This window comes from Gopherus flavomarginatus, chromosome 20 (genome assembly GCF_025201925.1).
Source record: "Gopherus flavomarginatus isolate rGopFla2 chromosome 20, rGopFla2.mat.asm, whole genome shotgun sequence".
Classification (NCBI taxonomy): Eukaryota; Metazoa; Chordata; order Testudines; family Testudinidae; genus Gopherus; species Gopherus flavomarginatus.
Genome location: NC_066636.1, coordinates 385783 through 399200, shown reverse-complemented (window position 1 = coordinate 399200; position 13418 = coordinate 385783). Strand labels below are relative to the sequence as shown.

Genomic DNA, 13418 nt, shown 5'->3' with positions numbered 1-13418 from the left:
TCACTCCGGGACTTTGGATCCAGACAGGGCGTCTCTCTCCAAACCACCCATCTCCTCCATGGCCTGGATGAAGTGGGGGGATCCTACCAAGCTACGCAGCGGCACCGGCTGGACGGTGTCGGGTGCCTGCTGGCTTTTGGATCTAGGCCCCTTGGGTGCTGAGGTCTCTGCAGCTGGAGCAGCCTCCCCCCGCAGCCCCTCCCCAACATGCGGCTCTCCTGTCTTTGCTCCAGATGGGCTCAACACCTCCGCAATCACCCACCGCCAGAACGTTTATGCTGAGGGCTCCAGCCTCCAGCTGTCCTGTCAAGCCAATGCCAGTCCAGAGGCATTGTACATTTGAGGCTCTGTTGGCCTCCTCCCACTCTGAGCTCCTGGTCCTCAATCTCTCCGTGAGCCAGTCTGGGACTTACACCTGTGTGGGGATAATTGTCTTTGTTGGCCACTCGAGCTACACCACCCTGGAGACTGTGGTGCTGGGTGAGTAACCGGGCACCGTGCCCCACACCCGCCTCTGTCTCGGGCACACAGAGCACCCACGGCTCCGTCACTGTCTGTCCTGCCGGCGCCCTGACCACTCCGGATCTGTCCTGTCTCCAGCCAGGCTCCCTGTCTGCCTGGGACGTCCCCTGTCTCCTGTAACTCTGCACCAACCCCACGTGTCAGTGCCGTTCCTGCACCCTGGGCTCTGCCTGGCTCTGGAGCCAGGTCTGGGGTCTTCAGCTCAGTTCTGGATTCACTCCTCAGGCTCTGTTCTCCAGGGGATGCTCCTGTCTGGATCAGACACCCCCTGTCACCTGTCACCGCCTGCACTGATCCCACTCCCTGTGCTGGGTGCTCTCGGCTATTTCACTGTCTCTCCAGCCACATCCCTCTGCCCTCTGGTCCGGCCCAGGGCCCAGCTCCACCCTGTGGGTTCTGTCCTGTGGGGGCTGCTCCCAGCCGTGCTGCAGCTGGGCCAGATGCTGCCTGTTCTCTTCCAAGCAATGCCTGACTTGTCCTATCAGCGCATTGAGTGCCCTGCGCTGTGCCCGTCTCTCCCTCCCGGCTCTGTCCTGTCTCTGCCCCCTGCCCCTCTGGGGCATCTGTCCTCTGTGGGACGCTCCCATCACATCCCACTGCAGCTCAGACAGCAGATTCCTTTCCACGTGGCACATCCAGCTGGTTCTCACCTGGGCCGGGCGTGTGGCCATGGCTCTGGTGGGGGGTGTTGGTCTGTACCCGCTATCACCCTATGGGCTGGCTCCAGGCCCCCAGCCGTGCACCTGGTCTGTGTCCCCGCCTGAGATCTAGGCACTGCTGGCCCCGGCGCTGCCTCCTGGGGTTGGGTAGTGGATGGCCGGAGGGGGAGGCACCGTCTCTCTGAGGTGCTGTTTCCGCCTTCGTTCTGTTGATTCTCTCTTTGGATTTACCAGATTCTTCTCTATGTGCCTGCCCGCCACGGGCCCCATACCCCTCGGTGGCCCCAGCAAGGGGCTCCTGGAGAGAGCATTAACCAGCGGGCATGGGAGGGTGGTGCCCTGATAGAACAGACTGAAGGGGACAGTCCCACCCCCCACCCCCGGGGAAGGGAATACAGACTGGAGGGGGTTCCTTGGCCCTGCAGCTAGACTCTGGACACCCCCTCCCCAGTCAGACTCTCATGGGATGTGGGGAGAAACCAGGGGCATAAGGCTGTGAGGGCCTTGCTGAGCTATTGTCATGGAGTCCCCGGGCGATGCTCTGGAACTGCTCCCCACAAAGCCAGGCAGGACTTTGGGGAGCCTCCTCTCCCTTGGAGCAGACTGTCTGCAGGGCACGAAGCTCACATGTAGCATTCAGCATATGCCCCTCTGTGTGCTTCCCACAGCAAGTCCACCCAGTCGGGGTCCTGGGGGGGCCACAGGGTCCTGAACCCCCACTTTGCAGTCAGATGTGACTCTCAGCCAGCCAGTAACGCAGAGGTTTATTTAGACGACAGGAACACAGTCCAAAACAGGTCTTGCCAGTACAGATAACAAGACCCCCCTTAGTTAGGTCCATCTGGGGCCCCAGGGAGGCCACAGTCCCGCTGCCTTCTCGGGGCTCCCCTCCATTTTCCAGCCAGCCTCCAGAAACTCCCCAACCCCCTCCAGCCCCTCCTCTCTGACTGTCTCTCTCTCCCAGGCCAGGAGGTCACCTGACCCCTTTGTTCTCCCCCACCTTTAGCATCCCCTGGCAGGGGGAAGGGCCTGGCCATTAGTTGCCAGGAGACAGAGGGTCGGCCAGGAACTGAGGCCCCCCCACAGTATTCAGAGGGAACATTAAAACCAGTCCCACTTCGTCACAGCTATAGGGTTGGGTAGGAATGGGGGGCAGCGCTGGGCTGGGGGGATGCCCCCCTCACCCCACTGTGTCACCCTATGCTCCCCAGGGTCAGTAAGAGGCTCTGGCAAACTACCCAGGATGCACCAGCAAGGTCACCCCTGTGTCCGGCCTGGGTCTGGGATGGGTAGCTCCGTCTGGATAGGAGCAGAAGGCGAGGACCCAGCACATGGCCGTGCTCATGGGGCAATGCCAGCAGCACCAAGCACCCTGTGGGGTCACAACTCTCCTCTTGGGCCCAAACTGTCATGGGATCAGCTTGAAAACCCTGCTGTCGGGCCGGAGTCTGGGAGCTGGAGCGTCGCTCTCCCTTCGAACCAGAGCCGAGAGTCTCCCGAAAATCACAGGACTCGGGGAGCCAGAGCCTCAAGGAGGCATCAATAACTGTGAGACTCGACGCCGGGGAGAGGAACCCTCTGCCAGACCCCAGAAGGCAACTGCCTGTCTCCACAGCTCTGAGGGGCAAAGGGTGAAGGACCCTTCCCACGACACCGCAGGGCAGTGGCGCTGGGACCCTTCCCAGAACCTCACATGGTAGTGACACCAGGACCCTTCCCACAATCCCACAGAATGGTGGTGCTGGACCCCGATGCTATGTGGATGGAGGGGCAGTACACACGGTAATGCTCTCTCTGCTCCTTGCACAGAAATGCTGCCCAGGCCCACGGTGACACCAAACCAAACCCTCGTGCTTGAGAACGAGACCTTCACTCTCAGGTGTAACAGCTCCCCCAGCGCTGACACCGTGCTCTGGCTCCGGGACGGGGCATCCCTCGCGTCCAGTGACCGGCTGGTTCTGTCCTCTGACAACCGGACTCTCAATGTGCTGAATGTCACCCGGGGCGACGCCGGTGCCTACCAGTGCGAGGTTGGGAACCCCGTCAGCTCCATACGCAGCGAGCCCAGCACCGTGACGGTGGCCTGTGAGTAACTGAAGCCCCGTCCCCCGGCCGCGCTGCGCCTGGCTCTCACTCAACCATGGCGATGCAGCTGCCCATGGAGTTGGGCGTGGGGTTGTTTATACAGGGATCCCTTTCTGGTGCCCTTCCCCTGACCTCCTCCCTCTCTGTGCAGATGGGCCGGAGTCCGCCAGGATAGAGCCATCAGAGCTCCTCCCCCAGCTCTTGGGGTCCCTTGTGCACCTGACGTGCGTCTCTGAGTCCGTCCCAGCCCCGCACTATCGCTGGGTTTTCAATAGCACTGAATTAAAGGAGACGGGGAGCAGCTTGACCCTTAATCTGACAAGCTTTGATCAGCAGGGCATGTACATGTGCCAGGCACATAACCCCATCACCAGCCTGACCAAGAACAGCACCAGCCTGGTAATCCAGGTGCAGGGTGAGTAGCCGGGCACTGCGCCCTACACCCTCTTCTCTCTCAGGCACCCAGAGAACCTGGGGCTCCGTCACTGTCCAGCCAGCGCCCCAGCCACTCCGGATCTGTTCTGTCTGCAGCTGGGTTCCTGTCTGCATTGGACGTCCCCTGTCACCTGTCACGCTGTGCACCGACCCCACAGGTCAGCGCTGTTCCTGCACCCTGGGCTCTGCCTGGCTCTAGAGCCAGGTCTGGGGTCTTCAGCTCAGTTCTGGATTCACCCCTCGGGATCTGTTCTCCAGGGGATGCTTCCAACCCTCTCCAGTCCAGATCAGACACCCCCTGTCGCCTGTCACTGCCTGCGCGGATCCCGCTCCGTGTGCTGGGTGCTCTCGGCTATTTCACTGTCTCTCCAGCCACATCCCCCTGCGCTCTGGTCTTGCCCAGGGCCCAGCTCCACCCCATGGGCTCTGTCCTGTGGGGGCTGCTCCCAGCCGTGCTGCAGCTGGACCGGACGCTGCCTGTCGCCTTCCAAGTGATGCCTGACCCGTCCGATCAGCAGGTTGAGTGCACTGCTCTGTGCCCGTCTCTCCCTCCTGGCTCCGTCCTGTCTCTTCCCCCTGCCCCTCTGGGGCATCTGTCCTTCATGGGAGGCCCCTATCACACCCCACTGCAGCTCAGACAGCAGATTCCTGCACACCTGGCGCCTCCAGCTGGTTCCCACCTGGGCCGGGCATGTGGCCATGGCTCTGGCGGGGGCGTGTCAGTCTGTACCCGCTATCACCCTATGGGCTGGCTCCAGGCCCCCAGCCGCGCACCTGGTCTGTGTCCCAGTGAGATCTGTGCATTGCTGGCCCCAGCGCTGCCTCCTGGGGGTGGGTAGCGAATGGGGCAGATCGGGGAGGGGAGACACCATTTCTCTGAGCCGCTGTTTCCTCCTTCACTCTGTTGATTCTCTCCTGGGACTTACCTGGTTCGCCTGCCCCCCACGGCCCCTGCGCTGCTCAGTGCCCCCCAGCAAGGGGTGCTGGAGAGTGAATTAGCCAACGGGCAGGACAGGGAGCTCAGAGGGGGACAGGGAGATGGGGGCTGCCCTGAGGGAACAGACGGGAGAGGATGTTCACAGCCCACCGGGGAAGGGGGTACAAACTGGAGGGGTTTCCTTGGCCCTGCCACTGGAGTCCGGACCTCTCCTCCTCAGTCAGATTCTCGTGGGTCATGGGGAGAACCCAGGGGGCCTGGGGCTGTGAGGCCCTGTCACGGAGTCTGCGGGCGATGCTCTGGAACTGCTCCCCACAAAGCCAGGCAGGACTTTGAGGAACCTCCTCTCCCTCGGAGCAGACTTGTTCAGGGCAAGAAGCTCATACGGCTTCACCTCCTGGGTCTCTCCTTGGAGCATTCAGCATCCTCTGCCCCTCCATGCGCTTCCCACAGCGAGCCCGCCCCAGCGGGGTCCTGGGGAAGCCAGAGGGTCGTGCACCCCCACTTCACAGTCAGACGTGACTCTCAGCCAGCCAGTAACACAGAGGTTTATTCGATGACAGGAACAGGGTCTAACACAGAGCTTGTAGGTACAGCGAACCGGACCCCTCGGCCGGGTCCATTCTGGGGGGGCAGTGAGCCAGACCCCCACGTCTGCACTTCACTCCTCGTCCTCAGCCAGCTCCAGACTAACCACCCCCCCAGCCCCTCCTCTCTGCTCAGCCCCTTTGCCGGGCCAGGAGGTCACCTGATCTCTCTGTCTCCAGCACCTTTAGCATCCCGTGGCGGGGGAAGGGCCTGGCCATTAGTTGCCAGGAGCCAGAGGGTCGGCCAGAAACAGGGCCCCCCACAGTATTCAGAGGGGACATTAAGAACAGCCCCACTTTGTCACAGGCCCTTGCTGAGCTATATGGCTGGGTGGGACTAGGGGGCAGTGCTAGGTTGGGAGGTTGCCCCCCTCACCCCACTGGGTCTCCCCTATCTCCCTGGGGACAGTGAGATGACTCTGGCTGACTGCCGATGATGCACCAGCAAGGTCACCCCCACCCCTCGTCCTGGGTCTGGGATGGGCAGCTCCATCTGGGTCGGAGGGGACGGCAAGGAACTGGCACAGGGCTGTGCCCACGGGGCAATGCCAGCAGCACCAAACACCTTGTGGGGTTGTGACCTCAGGTCCAGCCTGAACTGTCACGGGATCGTCTTGAAAATCCTGCTGTCAGGCCAGAGTCTAGGAGCCACAGCATCGCTCTCCCTTCAAACCAGAGCCGAGAGTCTCCCAAAAATCACAGGACTCCGGGAGCCAGAGCCTCAGGGAGGCATCAATAACTGTGAGACTCCACGCTGGGGAGAGGGACCCTCTGCTGGACCCCAGAAGGTGACTGCCCATCTCTGCGGCTCTGAGGAGCAAAGGGCGAAGGACCCTTCCCACGGCACCGCAGGACAATGGCGCTGGGACCCTTCCCAGAACCTCACATGGTGGCAACACCAGCACCCTTGCCCCAGTCCCACAAGACATTAGCCCCAATCCCACATAGTGCAGCAGGGACACACAGTAACACTCTCTCTGTTCCTTGCACAGAAATGCTGCCCAGGCCCACAGTGACACCGAACCAAACCCTAGTGCTGGAGAACGGGACCTTCACCCTCAGGTGTAACAGCTCCCCCAGTGCTGACACCGTGCTCTGGCTCCGGGATGGGGCGTCCCTCGTGCCCAGTGACCGGCTGGTGCTCTTCCCTGACAACCGGACCCTCACGGTGTTGGGTGTCACCCGGGATGACGCCGGCGCCTACCAGTGCGAGGTCAGGAACCCCGTTAGCACCAACTGCAGTGAGCCCAGCACCGTGACAGTGGCCTGTGAGTAACTGCAGCCCCGGCCCCCGGCCCCTCTGGCCCTGCCGGCATCGCCCAGCCACGGAGATGCGGCTGCCTCTGGGGTTGGATACAGGAGCTGTTAATACTGGGATCTCTCATGGGCACTGTCCTTTCCCTTGATCCCCTCTCTCTGTGTGTAGATGGGCCAGAGTCTGTCAGGATTGACCCGCCGGGACCCATCACCCTGACCCTCGGGTCCCCACTGACCCTGACGTGCGTCGCCGACTCCATCCCAGCCCCGAGCTATCGCTGGGGTCTCAATGGCACCGACACTAACCAGACCGGAAGCAGCTTGACCTTTAACCCCATGACCTTAGATCACCAGGGCACGTACGAGTGCCGGGCTCACAACCCAATTACCAACCGCACTGTCTCGGTGTCTGTCACTGCGCGGTTTGTGGGTGAGTCCCTGAGATCAAACCTAGCGCTGTCTCCCTGTCCGCCACCAGAAAACGCCCTGCTGGGGTCGAGGTGCAGGTGTGTCTGGGCCATGCATGGAGCCGGGCTGGGGCGTGGTGGGGTGGCTGGGACGTGGGCTGACCATGGCTCTCGGGGGACCCTTGGGCGATGTTTCTGGATATGGTCCATCCTCTGTAGGGCCAGGTGCTGGGTGCCCGGACTGGGGCTAGGCTGGGGGTCTGTCTCCCCCAGGCCTAGGAGGGACTCCATTGTGGCTGGGGGGCAGGGGATCTATCAATGCACCGTCCAGCCCCATGGTCTCCCGAATCCTCCTGACACCAGCCAGTGATAGAGCTGAGACCCCCACTCACCCAGCACTGGGCGTGGGGGTCACTGGCTCCACTGGGGGGCCCCAAGCCCCCCCTGCTCCCAAGGGGGCTGGGTAGCACCAGGAGACTTCCCAGTTCCTGACCTTTGGACCCCCCCTCAGCCCACCGCATCCTGGCTCCTGTTTTGGGCCCAAACCTGTCAGGCTCAGAGGACCCCTGGCTGAGCTACCCCCAATGTCTCGGGGGGGGGCAGATGGGGGCTCCAGCCCCCAGGGCCTCATGTTGGGCACCAAGAGGAAGCAGCATTGGGAAGCGTGGGGCTGTGAGGGGGGGGCGGTGATTGTACTCCCTGATACACACACCCCCTTTCTCCCTTTTCTCCTCCAGAATCTCTTCCAGAGCCAACTTCACCTCTAGGCCTGTCGCCTGGAGCCATCGCCGGGATCGTCATCGGGTCGCTGGCTGGGGCGGCGCTGCTTGGGGGCCTGCTCTACTTCCTGCTCCGCAAAACTGAAGGGTAACAGCTCGGGGGGCCGGGGGTCCCTGGGGCTGGGGGCTGCCCTGAGCGCTGTTGAGGGGGGTTGGGAGCTGCCCCTGGGTGCTGGAGGAGGTCACTCTCTCTGCCCCCCAGCCCCAGGTCTTTGCACTCTGGGGTCTCTGCTTGTCAGTCGCTCTGTGTTGAAGTGTCCTTCCACCTCTCTGCCCCCCAGGATGGGATCTCGCCCCACACGCCTCTTGGAAACAGTGTCAGGTCTCCCAGGGAGCAATCCCTGCCCAGGCTGGCACCCAGCACCCTGAGCCACCCCAGAGCTACCCATCCCCACAGGGAGAGCCAGGGGCTGAGTCTGGGGCACAGGGTGAATGTGGGGGGTGGATGGATAGAGAGGTGGGGGGGATGAATGGGTATGGGGTTCGATAGGTGTGTGTGTGGGTGGATGGGCCGTGGGGAGGCGAGAGGAGGCGGGATAGGTCTGCAGTTTTGGGGAAGCTGGCTGGTTGCTGCCCTCCATCCCTGGCGTGGGACACGGCCCAATCCCACCCCCCTGCCCTGCCACCCCTGCCCCCCGGTGTCATGCAGAGTCTGCTGTTTTCCCAGTGGGCCCAAGCAGCACTCGCCCGTCGGAGGCCAGGCCGCGCCCACCCACAGTAAGTAGCAGCCCCACCCCTCGCAGCTGCATGCCATGTGCTGTGTGGGCGGGGCCTGTGAGCTGTGTGGGTGGGGCCTGTAGGCCGTGTGGGCGGGGCCTGCGAGCCACATGCCTGTACCATTGCTAGTGCTGCTGCTGCTCCCCTGCACCACAGTGTGATTGACAGCCAAGGGGCATGATGGGAAACTCCCTGGCCAGACAGGAAGTGACATCGCAGCCGCGCCAGCCCCAGTTTCCAAGAGCCCGTCTGGGATTCTCTTCTCCCGGGCTGGGTCCTGGGTCCCCCGTCGCTGCTCTGGGCTGTGGGTGTCACGGGCTCCGGGTGCCCCCCACTCCCGCCACGTCTGGTGCTGGGAACTCTGGGGGCAACCGTGGAGATGGGGTGAGGGATCACTTGGGCCTGGGGTTCCCTGCTTATCCCATCCCCCCACCCCCTTCCCTCCGGCAACCCCCCCTTACTCCCCCCCAACCCAACCCGCGCGGCTGGGGCTGGGAACTGGGGCAGCACCGCGGAGACGCAGGGCCTGGGGGTCACGTGGCCAAGGGGTTGCCTGCTTATTCCCTCCCCATCCCCCACTGCTCGCCCTTCCCTCCCCCCCCCGGGTTCACCATCCTGGTGCAAGGAACACCCCCACCCCCAGGATCCCTGCTGAGCCCTTGGGGGCCACACCGGCTGCAGCCACTAACCCAGCTGGTGCTTCGCCTGCTGCCACTAACTCTGCACGGGCCCTGCTGCCCCTGGGGGGGGTGTCACTGCTTGGCTGAGGCGGGGGGGACTGCACCCTGGACTGTCGTGTTTCTAACCCCGTCTGTCTCCTGTCTCTGTCCTTCAGACCAGGGCGATAGTGACAACAAACCTACCTTGGTAAGGAGACTTCGTGTCCGGCCGCAGGATTCCTGGGTTCTATCCTGCTGCTAGGAGGGGAGAGGGTGGGAGTGGGGTCTGGTGGTTAGAGCGGGGTGGGGGCTGGGAGCCAGGACTCCTAGGTTCTTGCCCGGCTCTGGGAGGGGAGAGGAGGGAAGTGGCAGTGGGGGCTGGTGGGTTAGAGCAGGGGGGCTGGGAGCCAGGACTTCTGGGTTCTCTGCCTGGCTCTGGGAGGGGAGTGGGGCTGGTAGTTAGAGTGAGGGGGCTGGGAGCCAGGACTCGTGGGTTCTCTGCCCGGCTCTGGGAGGGGAGTGGGGGCTGGTGGTTAGAGCGGGAGGAGGCGCTGGGAGCCAGGACTCCTGGGTTCTCTCGCCAGCTCTGGGAGTGGAGTAGGGGCTGGTGATTAGAGCAGGGGGCTGGGAGCCAGGACTCCTGGGTTCTCTGCCTGGCTCTGGGAGGGGAGTGGGGCTGGTGGTTAGAGCAGGGGGCTGGGAGCCAGGACTCCTGGGTTCTCTGCCTGGCTCTGGGAGGGGAGTGGGGCTGGTGGTTAGAGCAGGGGGCTGGGAGCCAGGACTCCTGGGTTCTCTGCCTGGCTCTGGGAGGGGAGTGGGGCTGGTGGTTAGAGTGAGGGGGCTGGGAGCCAGGACTCGTGGGTTCTCTGCCCGGCTCTGGGAGGGGAGTGGGGGCTGGTGGTTAGAGCGGGAGGAGGCGCTGGGAGCCAGGACTCCTGGGTTCTCTCGCCAGCTCTGGGAGTGGAGTAGGGGCTGGTGATTAGAGCAGGGGGCTGGGAGCCAGGACTCCTGGGTTCTCTCGCCAGCTCTGGGAGTGGAGTAGGGGCTGGTGATTAGAGCAGGGGGCTGGGAGCCAGGACTCCTGGGTTCTCTGATCTGGCTTTCCTGTCTTCCAGGGCGAGGAAGACGTTCAGTATTCTACACTCGCCTTCACCGCAGGAGACCAGAAGCCACCGCCCGGGCCCCAGCCCCCCCCAGAGAGCGGCACTGTGTACTCGGAAATCAGAAAAAAATGACTGTGATTTGCTTGGGACCTCGGGAATCACTGCACCCCCCCCACACCACCCAGGGGAGCTTCTGCAGCTCCCCCCCCCCGCATGAAGCACTCACTGGGGGGCAGCTCCGGTCCCACCTACCCCTGCTCGCTGGGCACAATGAGTGTGATACTCTCCCCAGGTGAGACCGTCAGGACTCCTGAGGGGCTCTGGGAGGGGAGAGAGGTCTAGTGGTCAGAGCAGGGAGCTGGGAGCCAGGACTCCTGGGTTCACATCTGCTTTGCACAGGGGTCAGGGCTGGGGGTGTGTGCTGTGCAGTGGGGGATGATCTGTGTGTGGGGCTGGCAGATAACGATGACACCCCAACCCCAGGCTGCACTGTCAGTGCTGGCTGGGCGTGGGGCATGGATCTGGGCAGCCTCGGTGCAGGGGTGAGATGGCGCCATCACCCCATAGCATCTCAGCCCAGAGCCCTGTGCCCCCAGCTCTCCGCATCCCCCTCCCCGAGCTTCCCGCTGTCAGACAGCCTCCAAGGTGCAGGGCGGTTGTGCTGCTAGGGGGGTGATGATTGTGTGGGGTGCGGGGTGTTGCTTACAGTGGATGGGACTGGCTGATCGGGGGTTTGCACTGTGATTAACTCTGTTTGTAATAAAACAAAATGTCAAAACTCCCCCCACGACTGCTGGGGGAGGGGGAGGGCAGGGACGGGCCAACGCTGGGGGTGGGGACACAGGGACATGGGACAAGCAGACATGGACATGGGGACACACAGACACTGGTGTCAGACACACAGACGGACCCGGGGTGGGAGGACACGGGGATGACAGAGAGATGCACGGACAGCAACACGGGACGAGCAGATCCCCAGGCACAGGATGGGCTGACGCTGGGGGTGGGGACACAGGACAAGCAGACACTGACATGGGACAGGACAAGCAGACACTGGGCATGGGGACACACAGATGGACACAGGGATGGGAGGACACGGGGACGACCGACAGACACATGGACAGTGACACGGGACAGGCAGCTCCCTGGGCACAGGACGGACATGGGGACACACAGACGGACACAGGGGTGGGAGGACACGGGGACGACCGACAGACACACGGACAGTGACACGGGACAGGCAGCTCCCCGGGCACAGGACGGACATGGGGACACACAGATGGACACAGGGGTGGGAGGACACGGGGATGACTGACAGACACACTGTCATGGTGTGTGGGGGAGTCAGGGCCCTGCACCTCTCTTCCCGAGATTCATCGTGACTCTCAGCCAGCCAGTAACACAGAAGGTTTATTAGACGACAGGAACACGGTCCCAAGCGGAGCGTGTAGGTACAACCAGGACCCCTCAGTCAAGTCCTTCTGGGGGGTTCAGGGAGCTTAGACCCCAGCCTGGGGTTCCCTGCGTTGCACCACCCAGCCCAAACAAACTAAAAGTCCCCCCCGCAGCTTTCTCCCCCTCCCCTCTGCTCCTCCTCCCTTTGTTCCGTCTCTGGGGCAGAAGGTGTCACTTCTCCCACGCCCCTCCTGGCTCAGGTCACAGCTCAGATAGCTTCCTTCCCATCCCCACTGTAACTCCCCTGCAACCTTCCCAGGTCAAATCCGCCCCGCTCCCTGCTCTGGCACACGCACGGACAGTGACACCAGACGGGCAGATCCCTGGGCACAGGACGGGCTGATGCTGGGGGTGGGGACACGGGGACATGCAGACACTGGGTGTTGGACACACAGATGGACATGGGTGGGAGGACACAGGGACGACAGATGGACAGAAACATGGGATGGGCAGATCCCCGGGCACAGGACGGGCTGGTCGCTGGGTCCCCACCCAAGCCTGGGGCTCGTGACCGACTGGACTTGGGGACCTGGCTGGTGGGAGCCAGTGCTGGGGGCTGATGGGGAGACACTCCCTGGCCGCAGGGATGAGCTCAGTGCACTCACGCCCCAGCAAGCGCCAAAGAGGGTAGAACCGGGGGCCGGTTACAGGTGTGATTCCAATGCCCCCGCCCAGCGCTGCCCGAGCTTGGTGCTGGCCAGCTGGTTGGGTCTCTGTGGACGCCCCTTGGGCTGCTGCGGGGCCGTGACCTGGTGCTCCGCGGACCCGCTGAGGAAGGGCCCTGTGGAGCATCTCTCCAGCAGCAGCTGGGCCAGGACAAGCCCCCAGCTCCCCCCGGCCCCGCCCTCACCTGTCCTGGTCTCTTTGGGCAAAGCACCCCCCCTGGCAAGCCAAGGGCCATGACTGGGGGTGTCAGACAAGGTGCAAATGGGTGGCTGGGTGGGGAGGCCATTCCCCCCCCCAAAGAAGGGCTATTCAGCTGAGGACTGTTCCCCTGTTGTGACCCCGAGTAGGGCAGGGCCCACCCAGCCCCACACCAGGGACTGAGTCATCGGGGCCTGGGGTGAATTCCCAGGCTCCTGGGGCTGCGACAGAGGGAGCTGATCGGCCTGTCCTCACTGGGCAGGGCTGGGCCTGGGGGTGGCTGGGCCCCCACTGGGTAAGGGGGAAACGGGCAGGGCAGGTGGATGCCCAGCGGGTTCACCGTGCCAGGGGTGAGGGACACCCCAGGGAAGGGGGAAGCAGCTGGACAGATGATGCTGGTAACTGAGACTTGGGCAGAGGGTGACCATGGCCGGGGGGGTTCTGCCCTGGGGGTCAAGGCAACAGGTTCATCCCCAGAGGGTAACTGGGGTCCTGGCACACGCACAGCCTGAGGGGGAAACGATTCCAGAGGGGGCTGGGCAGCGTGGGGAGCCCCCAGCCGCACCAGACCCCGGACACCAGAGCTGTGACCTGCCTCCAAGGTGGCAAGCCCACACCGAGCCCCCAAACGGTGACAAGGTCACCTCCCGCCCCAGCCTAGGACATCCCGGCCTGCAGCCATGGCGGTTGGTGCATGGAGGCAGAGGGGTCACTGCCCCCCTCACACCCCCCTGCCAGCATCGACCCCACAGGATGGGGGTGTGTGACCTCCTCACGTGCCCCTGCTCGTGTGCTCAGAGGGGGAGGCACCAGGCAGGCGTGACGCTGCTCCGGGCCGGGTCCTGGCCCCTCCACGGGGTTTGGTTGTCGGGGTGGGTGGGAATCGCGCCATTGCTCAGCAGCTGAGGGGAGGGTCAGAAATGTGCTGGCTGTGGTGGTGTCGGCCATGCCT

At 63.6% G+C, this 13418-nt stretch overlaps 1 protein-coding gene across 1 annotated transcript in view; it reads left to right on the top strand.

The window, feature by feature from the left end:
- The window catches only part of LOC127038297 (carcinoembryonic antigen-related cell adhesion molecule 1-like), a 37228-nt gene extending 26357 nt beyond the window's left edge, over positions 1 to 10871 (top strand). The window contains exons 3-10 of the mRNA XM_050930856.1: positions 2991 to 3266; positions 3418 to 3681; positions 6218 to 6493; positions 7465 to 7488; positions 7657 to 7756; positions 8336 to 8385; positions 9221 to 9252; positions 10160 to 10871. Of these exons, the coding sequence (XP_050786813.1) occupies positions 2991 to 3266; positions 3418 to 3681; positions 6218 to 6493; positions 7465 to 7488; positions 7657 to 7756; positions 8336 to 8385; positions 9221 to 9252; positions 10160 to 10279 (1142 nt within the window). The 3' untranslated portion in view covers positions 10280 to 10871. The remainder of the gene's footprint in view (positions 1 to 2990; positions 3267 to 3417; positions 3682 to 6217; positions 6494 to 7464; positions 7489 to 7656; positions 7757 to 8335; positions 8386 to 9220; positions 9253 to 10159) is intronic.
- The last annotated feature ends 2547 nt before the right edge of the window (positions 10872 to 13418 follow it).